Source organism: Rhamphochromis sp. 'chilingali' (assembly GCF_963969265.1).
Source record: "Rhamphochromis sp. 'chilingali' genome assembly, chromosome: 5".
Lineage (NCBI taxonomy): Eukaryota > Metazoa > Chordata > Actinopteri > Cichliformes > Cichlidae > Rhamphochromis > Rhamphochromis sp. 'chilingali'.
Genome location: NC_137932.1, coordinates 43,675,259 through 43,688,783, shown reverse-complemented (window position 1 = coordinate 43,688,783; position 13,525 = coordinate 43,675,259). Strand labels below are relative to the sequence as shown.

The window sequence follows — 13,525 nt, the reverse complement described above, 5'->3', positions numbered from 1 at the left end:
AGCAGCTAAACCCTCCACAGTGTTGATTAGTTGGGCAGTAGGTTTATCAGAGCTTACCTGCTGTGGCCAAAAGGACGCTATTACCAATTTTTCACCTACAACCTGGCACAGACGCTGATGCTGAAAAGCTGGCACCGGCACAGCATAACAAAATTCCTGGGTCCCAAAGTTGGAAGCACTGATGTTGGTGTTTAATAAGCGGCTACAGATGCAACACAGTATTCAGAACTTCCTGTAACTTCTGCCAGTAAAGCCGCACAATAAACTGCTCTCAGACGTGTCCACGTGTGTTCTCAGAGGGAACCAGCACACAACAGGCCTCACACCGTCACACAGCAACACAACAGGCTAAAATGATTCATCGCACTAAAATGTCCTCTGTTGCATTTAAAACAACCATGATAAGTGTGTGTCATGACAAGAAGTAACTGGTGGCAGAAATACTTGCACAATGTAAAACCACCATTAAAGGTAACAATGAGCCGTGCACTTTGTTAAAAAGTTAGGAGGTTTTTCCAGAACACTAAAACCTGAACATGAAATCAGCAGAGAGGGTGATATACTGCCGTCTGTGGATTCAACTCCAAAACATAACTAACCTGGGTCGTCTCACAAAGACAGATATTTTCTCAGGCATGAAAAAGATGAAACACAGCAGACATTGCAGCTGTTTTCACAAACATTAACACAAGCAAGTGTTGTGTGCAGGACGTCCAGGGAGTGTACGAGCAATGCCAGAGCGATGCAGCGGTGCACAAGGAGATGACGCTGAAGCTTGCAGATCACAGGATCTTGTGGTTTTTTAGTTAAAGAGCACCGAGGCTGCTTTCTGTAAAACATGACATGGTTCACATTTCACTTCATATTTAGTGACTTTTTTCACTTTGTTAGTTTGCTGCTTACCCTTTTAACCATTCAAGGTTATTTATTGGGTTTGAAGTACTTACATTTGAATATAAACTGCAGAGATGCAGGAGTTCAAAAAGTTAAAGGCTAACATACATTTAAATTTCAATAAAATGCCAGCCCGTTCTCACTCCCGAGGCGTAACATGTTGAAAATGTCTACATGTTTTGAGTAGAGATGGCACGATACCACTTTTTTATGTCCGATACCGATATCATAAATTTGGATATCTGCCGATACCGATATGAATCCGATATAGTGTTTTTAATCAACAAAACTGTTTTTTAAATATCTTGCTGCATTTTGTATAAGTTCATACTCAAGTTTAAAACAACAACTACACTAAAGCTATTCTGTTATACCTGTATGCAAAAAAAAATGTTTCATAGTTCAGCAATACTGATCAATCTAATAAACTTAAACCTGCACCATCCTCCCTATTCTGGTATTTTAAAGAGTACTTAGCATAAATATTAAGCAACCTAACTAATAGGGTTCCAACTCCCAGCAACAACAAAAATAAATAAATAAAAAATAGGGAACCACCCCTCACGCTCCACCTCATGATGCTTAATCGACGTAATCAACCTTAATTTGATGCAGTGTGAAAAAAAATGCACAGAAATCAATTATTTTTCAAGAAAGATTAAATAGATTCAACATCTTTCTTCAACAAAATTGCAGACTGCACAGATGGTACCTTCCCAAAGGAAAAAGTACTATAGCTTACTAGGGTATATATATTAGACTTAATAGTCACTATATACAGTAATGGACTTCTATTTATTTTGCATCAAATTAAAACTTTGGCTGTCAGATAATTATTTATTAAAAGCTAGACATTTTAAATGAGAATAAGAAAGAAAAGTATGTCTTTGTGCCCCCTTTTCCCTGTTCATGCCCTATCGGCCCCCCTGGCTAAACTTTGCTAGATCCGCCCCTGCACAGTTACCAGCGTCAGCTGTAGAAAAAGATCCTCGAGTAGAAAGTAATATTAAATACATTCTAACAACAGCTGATCAAGCTTAAACGTGCTGCTGTTGTTCAGCCGTTGGTTTCCTCTTTCTGGTGCAAAGTGGGCCAAAAACAAACAAGAGACACGGACTCGTGACAGAAAAGCCGATCAGCTGATCGTTAAGCAGTTTCATGATTGAAGTAGCAGCAAGAAGAGGCAGTCGCTCCATATATCGCTCGTTAAGCTTAACGCAGGAATGCTTTACAAACATTCAGAGATGGACTTACACACTTGCTTTACTTCTCTCGGGGATAACTTTGTCGGAGATGAAATGCCAGGTTGCTAGCGAAGCTCCACATGCTATCCAGACCACCTACAGGTCCCGCATGCCACAGCCGCTCTATCACGTGATGCATACTGCTCCGACGTGCTAATGTTCTGAGGTGAGTTACGGCGTGTTGCAAGTTTTGTGAGGTGCTTTCGTGATATTTAATGGATCGGATTACATTTTTTATTTTTCTCCGATATCCGATCCAGTAATTTAGGTCAGTATCGGACCGATACCGATACGTAATATCGGATCGGCCCATCTCTAGTTTTGAGACTCCTCGACCTCATCCAAGTTTGAAGCTTGACACAACTCCACCAGCTGAATGGTCAGTTTGGCCTCAGAGTGAGGTTTGCTGTTGCACAGCAAATGAAATCTCTTTCATTTGACTCCAGTTGCTTTTGGGGAAGGGTTAAACAATGCCATGAAAATAAAAGCATTTTAACTTTAATTAATAAATGACAGAGATTATTTTTATTGTACATTTTTTTGAAATAATAGATTTTTCCACTGTCAGTGAGACTCATCCTGCTCTCATCTAATTCCTGTGTGTCCCACATTCCCGAGTACTGAGCCTCAGAACATGAAACTGTTTAAACCACGAGCAGGTTTCACTGTGTTGCCAGTGTAATGCACTCGTATGGTTTAACCTGCCATAATGGATGATAAATAGGCAGCACTTCACCTTAACAGGATCAGCGGGTTGGCAAAAGCGATGTTGTTTCTATAGATTCACTGCAGCCTGCATGAATGGCTGAACACAGTCATGTGACAGAGTGACATACATCCCCACATTGGCATTCAGCATGTTTGCCACAGTCTAGTCCTCAGCAGCTTCTCTGTGACAGCTTTAAATCCTCTTCTTCCTCCTTTGGCCTTTTATCTCCAATTCGACGCGAAACACACAGAGTGTCTTTGCTAACCAGGCCCAAGGGCACATCAGCAGTATCTTTCCCCAGCAGCCAACCACAAGCTCACAGGCACAAGAGCAGAGAAAATGGAAAGGCTCAGGCCGTCTCTTGAGATCTCACACAATTAGACAAACACACTTGGCCTGCTGTGTGTGTGTGTGTGTGCGTGCGTGCGTGTGCGTGTGCGTGCGTGTGTGTGTGTGTGTGTGTGTGTGTGTGCGTGGGTGTGTGTGTGTGTGTGTGTGTGTCTGTGTGTGTGCGCAGCTTTTTCAGATACATAAAACAACAATGTGGTCCTGACCTGGAGAGCTAACACGCAAGTGATTGAAATAGTTGTTTTAATTTTGAGGGATGTATGTATATATTATATTATATATATATTACAATATGTTACAATTATCACATTACCACCCCCCCCCCCCCCCTCCCACACACACACACACGGATCACAGTTTATTTATTCAGTAGCTCAAATGTTGTTTTGTGCAATTAGAATTTAAAGACAGATAAAACAGTTCAAAGGGAATAAATCAAATAAAGCTCAACGGCTGGGCATATACAAAATAACAACAACGATCAAAGACCGTTTTTGTGCTTTATGGTATTAAAACAAATCTGTGTGATAATTATGAAAAGCAAAAATTAAATAATTTAAAAAGATTATGAATCACAGTTTGCATGTAGTCACAGCGAGCTGTTTAAACGTTTAATCAGTTACTCTCACGTCTGTAATCTAACTGGAAATCTGTGTCACAGCATTTCTGGTCAGAATCATAATTAAAGCCATTCACAGTCATGTTCGTACTACGTGAAACTGTAGAACAGTAAAACGAAACTGGCTGTTTTAACATTTAATAACCAGAGTGAACGATGTTGGAGAACTCAGCGGTTCGTTTTTTCTAGTCAGAATGAACCTCTTTGATATCCACAGGGATCCTTCTGCCCTCCCAACTGTCATTCCAGATTTCCTCATTTGTGATGTTTCAATTTCAGACACTTTTCAGAGACCAGTAATATAACTTTGACTAAAATACACCATGACACGTGAAAGATGTCACCAGGTGTAACCAACAGGGCACTTCACACACTGAGTCAAATCTTAACAGCTGTATTGTTAATATTTGCATATAGGGAAATATTGGGGGAGGATAAGAAACTAAAGAAATTTGGCATAAAGTGATTAAAGTTGCAAACCATTTGAAATATTATCTCCATCTATAGCTTCAGTTTTGACAATTCATTTTAATTGGACTGTGGGCTTCCTAAATAAACTGTAGACCGCCTGTGCTGATCCTCTTTGTGTTAAAACAGTCCAGATATCCCCAAATCTACGTGCATATCTGTGTTTACTGTCGAAAATATATTTAAACCATTTTCTCGTTTTCCACCAAATTTTAAAGAAACAACCTCTTTGTCTTCATAAAGAGATAGCAGTTTTCACCTTCCACAAGTTTGGGTTTTTCCACCAAAATCAACTTAATTTAACCTTCCACCCACCCTGCAGCTTATCAGCATCCAGGTCACAGGGCACCAGTCTGAGCAGAGATGCCCAGACCTCCCTGTCCCTGGCTGCTCCCTCTAACTCTCAGGGCAAATACTGAAGCCTTCCCAGGCTAGCCAGAAGACATAATCACTTCAGTACCTCCAGGCACCTCATCCAGGAGGCACCCTGGAAACCTCTCAGCTGGCTTTATCAGGATGGGCTCTACTCAGAGTTCATCATCCTTTCTCTAAGGTCACTGCAGACACTGTGCCGGTCCATCAGACCCCAACATACTTCAGCTTCTCTCCTTGGGGTAGCAACACAGATATTATTATTATTATTTTTTTTTTATGTACCTTTCGAAAAGTTGCATGCATGTTGACTATTTAAGAATTCTGTCATGAATTTGCTGTGTGGCAGGCAGGATGAGGATGCATATGCAGGACTCAAGACGAAGGAGTAAACTCAAAACAGCAGCCTTGTTTCCAGAAAAACTTCACGTCAAATACAAAATTAAACTAAAAAAACATAAAATAAACCAGGAACTGAGAGCTGGGAAACAGAGCACAGTGAGAGTACGACACGACAACGGCTAGAGAAAAACACAGGGCTTAAATACACAAGCACAGCTGAGACAAATCAGACCCAACAAGGCACAGGGACGCAAGACTACAATGCACACAGGACCAGGACTATCAAAATAAAACAGGAAACAGCCGAAACTCAGACTTAACACAGTGAGTGGGGAGAAACATGGGACACAGGAGAAGCACAGAGTAGATACAGGCTGGGAAAAACAGTGATGGGAGGGAGAACAAAGGTCACTGAGAACTAAAGAAAACCAAAACCACGAACAACAATAATCAAAGAACATAATTATAAAGTCAAACACAAATACTGGGTCACAGTACTGTGACAAATTCAGAGTTTTTTATTCTGCTTTCTGCTTAAATCCTGTTCAGGCACTTCACACGTGTTCATATGTGATAAATAAATGGGACAAAGATTTATGGAAACTGAAATTGCAGCAGCACATCAGCTTGTGCCAGGTCTGAGAGACAGTGACTGCATAATACCAGTGATTACCAGATCATGAAAAATATTGATCAATTGATGAAAAATAGTTTTTTAGTAAAAATCCTAGAGCAGATCAAAATTACATTTGAACATATTTTAAAATGAAAGCTGACAGAACATCAGAAGCGATGGTGCTTCCCAAATGTCAGAGTAGGAAGAACGTTATCACTGGATAAATGATCTATGTGGACCACATAGACATGAATCTTCCCCTCACAGAGTGCATTAACAGCTCTCATAGGTACGAAAAACCCAGATGTGCTTCAGGGTGTGAAAAATAAGTGGTGATAAAACTAAAGAACAATGGGCTGTGGAAATCAGAACTGCAGGGATATTTTGGCATATGTTGCTGTGCAAAAGAAGGTGATACTGTGGAGGTATGTAACAACGACAGGAGAGGTCTCAGTGTCTCACTCCAACAACTTTATTAACTGACAGAACTTCACATATAGTCAGCGCCAAAATCTCCACCCCCACACTTCCTTTCAACTTGTGTGTGAGTGGAGCCACCTGGTGGTCCGCCACACATACCCCCCCTTGAACACACAGTCAGGTCTCCATTCAGTCCAGGACCCTGGGTCTAAGCAAACGACCCGCACGACTGAACCTGGGAGGGAGAGAACAGGCAGAGGAAGGTCCATCCTGTGAACGAGGCTGGTGAAGGCGAGCAGGAAAGGCAGGAGGAGGCTCAAACGTTGGTGGTCCGGGGGTAGTCCTGGGGGGAAAACCAGAGACTGTCAACCCCAGCGCAGGAGGTCGGCCACGGCGAGGGGCCTGGGCCGGCACTACATCACTGTCCGGAAGAACATGTGCTGGTTTAAGTCTGTCAACACACACAGTCTCCCTTCGACCCCCAAAATCCAAAACAAAATGTTTCTGGCCCGGTTCAATAACCCTGAACGGGCCGTCATACAGCGGCCGCAGCGGTGTCCTGTGGGCATCGTGCCTGACAAAAACAAACTTAGCAGTCTCTAAAGTCTTTGGAACAAAGGTGTCAGGCACGCAATGGTGCACCGGACCAGGAACCCGAAGCGAGTGCAAAAGCGGGGTGAGAGAGAGCACCGATGGATCGAAGCAGGGAGGAGGATTTTCAGGCAAGAATTCTCCAGGCACGCGGAGGGGCTGACCAAACACTAGCTCAGCTGGGGAAGCGCCGAGATCCTCCTTAACCGCAGAGCGCAGCCCAAGCAAAACCCACGGGAGGCGGTCAACCCAATTGCCATCCTTTAAGGAGGCGCGAAAGGCAGCCTTCAGCGACCGGTGGAACCGTTCACACATCCCATTAGCCTGCGGGTTGTATGCGGTTGTGCGGTGGACTTTAGCCCCTAACCCTAACCGGAAATGAACTGGGGGCCTCTGTCTGACGTAATGTCCGCGGGTGGGCCGAAACGCGAGACCCAGGTCGACAAAAACGCCTTGGCCACCACTGCTGCGGTAGTGGACGCCAGGGGGACCGCCTCCGGCCACCTGGTCGTCCGGTCAACAACAGTCAAAAGGTGCGTAAAACCTTGTGACTGGGGCAAGGGACCCACCAGATCGACATGCACATGATCGAAACGTTTGCCGGGTATGAAGAACGGCTCCAGGGGCGCCTTGGTGTGTTTATGAACCTTCGCGCGCTGGCAGGGAATGCACGCCGACGCCCATTCCTTAACAGATTTGCGAAGGCCTGGCCAAACAAATTTAGAGCTGACCAGTTTAACAGAGGCCCGGACCCCTGGATGAGAGAGAGCATGTACCGAGTCAAAAACTTGACGACGCCAGGAAGCGGGAACCACAGGGCGAGGGCGGCCGGTGGAAACGTCACAGACGAGGAGGGGACCACCGTCCTGCACGGGTCTGTCCTCCAGTATGAGGCCCGTCTGGGTGGATTTAAGCGCGAGGATGTCAGGGTCACCGCTCTGATCGGCAGCCATGGCGGAGTAGTCTATGCCGAGAAAGACGGGAGAAACCAGCGCACGGGACAAACAGTCAGCCACATGATTGGATTTACCAGCCACGTGCCGAATGTCCGTGGTAAACTCAGAAATGGCTGCCAACTGGCGCTGCTGGCGTGCACTCCATGGATCGGAAACCTTGGACATGGCAAACGTCAAGGGTTTGTGGTCCACGTATGCGGTAAAGTGACGACCCTCGAGAAAAAAACGGAAATGACGAGACGCCAGGTGGAGCGCCAGTAGCTCCCTGTCAAAAACGCTGTAATTGCGTTCGCTGTCACGTAGCGTACGGCTGAAAAAGGCGAGCGGTTGCCAGACACCCGAGATTCGCTGTTCCAGCACCGCACCCACCGCTATGTCCGACGCATCAGTGGTCAACGCAATCGGCGCTGAGGGGGATGGGTGGGCCAGAAGGGCAGCATTAGCTAACGCTGACTTAGCATCAGAAAACGCTTGGATGCTGTCCGGAAACCAGTCAACGGGGTCATTAGCTTTTTTACCCTTTAACGCCCCATAAAGGGGCTTCAGCAGATGTGCCGCTCTGGGGAGAAAACGGTTGTAAAAATTCACCATCCCCAAAAATTCCTGCAGTGCCTTAACAGTCGTGGGACGCGGAAATTCCGAAACAGCTCGGACTTTGTCAGGCAACGGAACCGCGCCCTCGGCGGAAACACGGTGCCCAAGGAAATCGAGAACGGGCAACCCAAACTGGCATTTAGACGGATTAATAATCAGTCCATGCTCCGCCAAACGCTGAAAAACCTGACGCAGATGGAACATGTGCTGCTCCTTCGAGCTGCTGGCCACCAGTATATCATCAAGATATACAAAAACAAAGGGCAGCCCGCGCAAGACCGAGTCCATCAACCGCTGGAAGGTTTGGGCGGCACCTTTCAGGCCAAACGGCATGCGCAGAAACTCGAAAAGGCCGAAAGGTGTAATTACGGCGGTTTTGGGGACATCCTCCGCGCGCACGGGAACCTGGTGATATCCCCGTACCAAATCGATCTTAGAAAAAACCGAGGTCCCCGCAAGATGGGCGGAAAAATCTTGGATGTGGGGAATGGGATAACGATCGTTCTCCGTGACATTATTAAGACGGCGGAAATCCCCACAAGGTCGCCACCGACCATCAGATTTAGGCACCATGTGTAACGGAGAAGCCCAGGCACTGTTCGAACGCTGCACGATGCCCAGACGCTCCATGGTGGCAAATTCTTCCCTAGCGACAGCCAGTTTGGCGGGGTCGAGGCGGCGCGCGCGCGCGAACACCGGGGGCCCTACTGTAGTTATGTAATGCTCTACCCCATGCTTCGTCACCGTGCTCGAGAAAGTGGGGACAGTGAGTGAGGGAAACTCAGAAAGCAAACACTGAAAAACGTCACCCGAATCTACTGAGTTAGCATGCACCACGGGCTGAGCACCCCGAGTCAAACAGGGTAATGAGGAAAAGGACACAGCATCAATTAAACGTCTGTTAGCCACATCAACCAGTAGTCCGTGAGCACAAAGAAAATCAGCGCCTATTATAGGCACAGAGCTAGCAGCAACAACAAAGTTCCACTGAAAGTCACGGTCGTGAAAGCAAACAGTCACCAACCTTTCACCGAAGGTTTTGATGGGAGAGCCATTAGCCGCTGTTAGCAATGGCCCGCAACCCTCAGCTAGCCTGTCCGAGCCAGCCGGGGGAAGAAGGCTCTTCTGTGAGCCGGAGTCCACCAGGAAACGCCTCCCCGAGCGTGAGTCCTCTAAGAAAAGCAGCCTTTCCTTGTTGCCAGCGGTCGCGGCTGCTACAGAGCGCTGACATGCCCGTTTCCCTGGGTCTGGAAACTGCAAGGCGGGAGGCAGCGCCGTGCCTTCGCTCCAAAACGCTGGTGATAAAAACAAAGCCCCTTTCCGCGGTGCCGCCGTGCAGCGATTCCGGCCACAGTGGACGAGTCGGAGGGCCCGTGGAGCATCGGTGAGGGGGAGGGGGAAAACGCTGGTGGGTCCTGAATAACCGTCTGGACGCCGAAAGTCCTGGTAGCCAGGAGGATGCGATCCGCCTCTTCCGCAAGGGAGCGGTAATCCTTCGTGGCCAATAGCGGGGAGTTGGCAAGGCCAGCGCGCACTGGAGCCGGCAGCTGTCGAAGAAAGAGGTGGGTGAAGAGAAATCCTCCGTCCTCCGCGCCCAGCAAGGACAGCATGCTCTCCATGAGCTCGAGGGCGGTGCCGTCGCCCAGGCCCGCGATGGAAAGGAGTTTCTCGGCCCGCTCAGCATCAGAGAGGGAGTAACGCCGCAGCAGCAGCCCCTTGAGGGCGGCGTACTTGCCCTGGGCTGGGGGATCCCGGAGGAGAGTCATCACACGGCGGGTTGACAGCGGGTCAAGTGAGGCCACCACATGGTGGTATTTAGTGTCGTCGGCTGAAACTCCACGAAGAGCAAACTGAGCTTCTACGTGCATGAACCATGAAGGAGGATCGTGAAGCCAAAAATCCGGCAATTTAAGCGCCACAGCAAACGCAGCCATCGGCGGAGTTGAAGGTCCGGCGGCCGCCGATGCTTCCAGGCCAGAGCTGGCTTCGTCGTCGAGCCTTAGCATGTTCACTACAGGGGTCACCAATGTGGAGGTATGTAACAACGACAGGAGAGGTCTCAGTGTCTCACTCCAACAACTTTATTAACTGACAGAACTTCACATATAGTCAGCGCCAAAATCTCCACCCCCACACTTCCTTTCAACTTGTGTGTGAGTGGAGCCACCTGGTGGTCCGCCACAATACAAGAGAATGTCGCCCTTGTGACGAGAGAACAGGTGCAGCACAGAGAAGAACGATGCACTTTTGTACACAGCTGTACAAATCTCTGAGGATCCATTCATTTCTCTTTCATTTTCAAAGACCAATTTGCTGACCAATTTTTAAATATATACTTTGTGTACACTTACCACTCTGTGCCTAATGACTGATTTTAATTGTATCTTTGTTTTCATGTGCACATTTCTTTAAAAGATTGAAGAACATATTAACATTTATACTTTTCATTTATTGTGAATAAGCCAAATCATATACCTTGTTCATTCTAGGCACCTTTTGTGAACTGAGCTGATTGTCATGTTACAGATTATATTCTTATCTGGTCTTTAAGTCAGACGTCATCAGCCGTGTCAGGCCCAAACTCTGCTGCAGGTTATAAACTCAAACGAACACTGCAGCATCACTGGGAGTTAAAAACTGTCTAAATTCTTTCATCTTTAATAAAATCATCAGCGTTGCTGCTTTACCAGGTGTAACAATGAAGTTTAACATCCAGGCATCCATGAAAACAGGATTTATTACATTTAAGAGAGTTAGAAGTTAGCAGGAAGTTAGCTCGCTAGCTTCCACCTAAACATGATATAGCATGTTCTGACTGAGAGATTTCTGAATAAATTCAAACGTACAGCTCTGTTATCACTTCCAACATAAATGAAAACAGGAAACTAAACAGCAGTGACGTTTGTAGGGTTACTGAAGTTGGGCTAGCTGGTATATAATGATGTGCTACGTGATCACTAGCCACACAGCTATGTTAGCATAAACATAGTGAAGCTGGAGGATGAACGCTAACTTTCTTCCACTGGATAAAAGTTAGCGTGAGGGTTCCCGATGGTTAGAGACAAATGCAATCGCATTAATTTCATTCTGAATGTCTCTGTTCTCAGTGGATATCAGTGACTTTCATCCAGCCTTTCATATGACTCACAGCGGTCACAGTGATTGCTGTCTGCAGCCAGGAATCAGATGGTTGTGGTTTAAAAGCAAACAGAGCATCTCTATAATCCAGTGGATTCTGTGGGCTGGATAAGATGTTTTATTCCTGTTTTCCAAAGAGAAACAAGGTTGGTTTGAGTGGAAGAATAAAAAATGAATTCAGCTTTTTGTTTTCAATAATATATCTAACATGAATGTTGTATTGGACTATTTCTAGCAGTAAAGTCCGGGAACAATCTGTCCACGTGTAGATCCAAACCGTTCTCATCCCAGGGTGTTGAACGCTCCCATTCTGTCTGGTGCTGATGGCACAATCAGACAAGGAGTGTTTGACATTGGGGCAATGATGCTACGGCTGCAGGAATATTAGACGTAAAGCAGCAATGAACCTCTTTTAAAGAGCAACACTTGGAGAGCAGAGGGCGAGGGGTTCACCAGGGGACCGTGAACCTGTTTGGGACTTCTGAATACTTTAGTTGTTTTTTGCTTGACATTTGATTTTGTTCATGCCACTTTTCTGAGTGTGTGTTATATTTTATTCAGGATTTTAGTTTCATTAGTCCCCTCAGGGTTTCCCTCCACTGTGTTTGTCGCCTGAGTGAAGTTCATCTTTCTGTTTGTTAGTTTTTCCAGTTTAACTGTGGGAGTCGTCTCCTGTCATGTTTTGAGTTTTACTTCAGGGGTCACCTGATTGTTGGGATTTCCTTTGTATTTTTTTTTTCTGTCCCATTTGGTTCTTTAGCCGTCAGAATTGTTGTCTGAAGACCAACAAGGATACCCAATGGATTTATTTTGCCAAATGGATCATCGTGGCATTGCCGTATTGGTCCATTTGATCGACCTTTGTTTTTATTATTTATTATATTTTATTTTCAGATGTTACAGACAGGACAGACATGAGTGAAAGGAAAGGGAGAAAGAAAGAGAAAGGAAAAGAAAAACAGAAGGGGAGAGGGACAGTGAGAAAGGGAAAAAACAAATAAAAAAAATTAAAATAAATAAAAAAAAATCTCCTGGATCACCTGTTGAGAGAAAGAATAGAAAACAAGCAAAAAAAAAACCAAAGCAACATACTAAACACAACACCATCGCATTAATCTAGCTAAGTGTAAACAGCAGTAAATACTAAATATTCAATGTTGTTGTGCAGCACGCAGGACAGACAATGTGCTTTGAAGTAGCAGCCAAGAAAGGTGTAATTTAAGTCTACGGACAGTGAACACCCGTGTGCACACCTGTGTGGATCAGTGCGCTTGTATTCAAAAGGTTTCCACATGTAATGGTCTGCAAGAGGATGTAGAGAGCCATAGCCCCGCCCCCCAGGGCATGAAGCAGGCATGGAGGAGATCCAGGCCCCAGACATCCAGAGGCCCCAGACTGCGAGAGCCCAAGGAGGACCACTGGAGGGGCATCCGTGCCACCCTCATGGGAAGGGCTGAGGATCCCCAGACGAGGCGTCACCCAGTAGCCACCGAGCAGAAGCTAGAGGGGGCTGCACCGGCGTGCCCGCCGGCTCTGCCGGCAGCCAGCTGTGCCAGAGTGAACCGAGCCGCAGGCCCAGAGGCCGGAGGCCCGAGGGCCCCCCGCACCCCGGAGGAGGCCTGACCGAGCAACAGGCGCCAGGCCCCGCCAAGTAGCCACTGGGAGTGAGCTGGTACATACCTGAGCGCCCAGCCCCGGACACCAAGAACCCTCATGCACACATATACAAACACTCAGCACTCACCCAACGTAAGGATTGACATAAATGGACATGTACACACAATCACACTCCCCAAACATACTCTATACCCCGGGTCCAGGTACCCTCGCCCCCAGAGGGGGAAACAGAACCCAGACCCAAGAGATGTTACCCTTCCCCGCGGGGTGGAGGCAAGCAGACCGTCCCAGGCTCCGCAGCAGCAGGGAGGCCCATCGGACAGCCAACATCTCCTCCCAGCCCCCCCGCCCCGATGGCTAGTAGAGAACGGGGGTGTGTGAAGACCCCTTCCTTTGTATTTTTTTAATGTCTTAAAATATAAAGCAAACCCATTGTTGTGATTTGACTCTGTATAAATAACATTTAATTGTCTGTTTTTCTCCCTTCGTGTGTTTCTTGGAGTTCCTGGTTGTTTGACTCCGTTGTTGTTTGTTGTTCCCCCGTCTTACTTGGAGTCTTGAGTTTGGCTCTGAAACGATGGCAGTTTAATTTCTATG

At 46.5% G+C, this 13,525-nt stretch overlaps 1 protein-coding gene across 1 annotated transcript; it reads right to left on the bottom strand.

Moving 5' to 3' along the window:
* Window positions 1-6,036: 6,036 nt before the first annotated feature.
* LOC308397438 (uncharacterized protein) lies at window positions 6,037-10,348 on the bottom strand. The gene is made up of 2 exons (XM_080883358.1): window positions 9,198-10,348; window positions 6,037-6,375 (listed from the first exon to the last, which is right to left on the bottom strand). Exon 1 carries the CDS (start codon window positions 10,177-10,179, stop codon window positions 9,388-9,390), a length of 792 nt encoding a protein of 263 aa, XP_080739484.1. The 5' UTR covers window positions 10,180-10,348; the 3' UTR covers window positions 6,037-6,375; window positions 9,198-9,387.
* Between the last annotated feature and the right edge of the window lie 3,177 nt (window positions 10,349-13,525).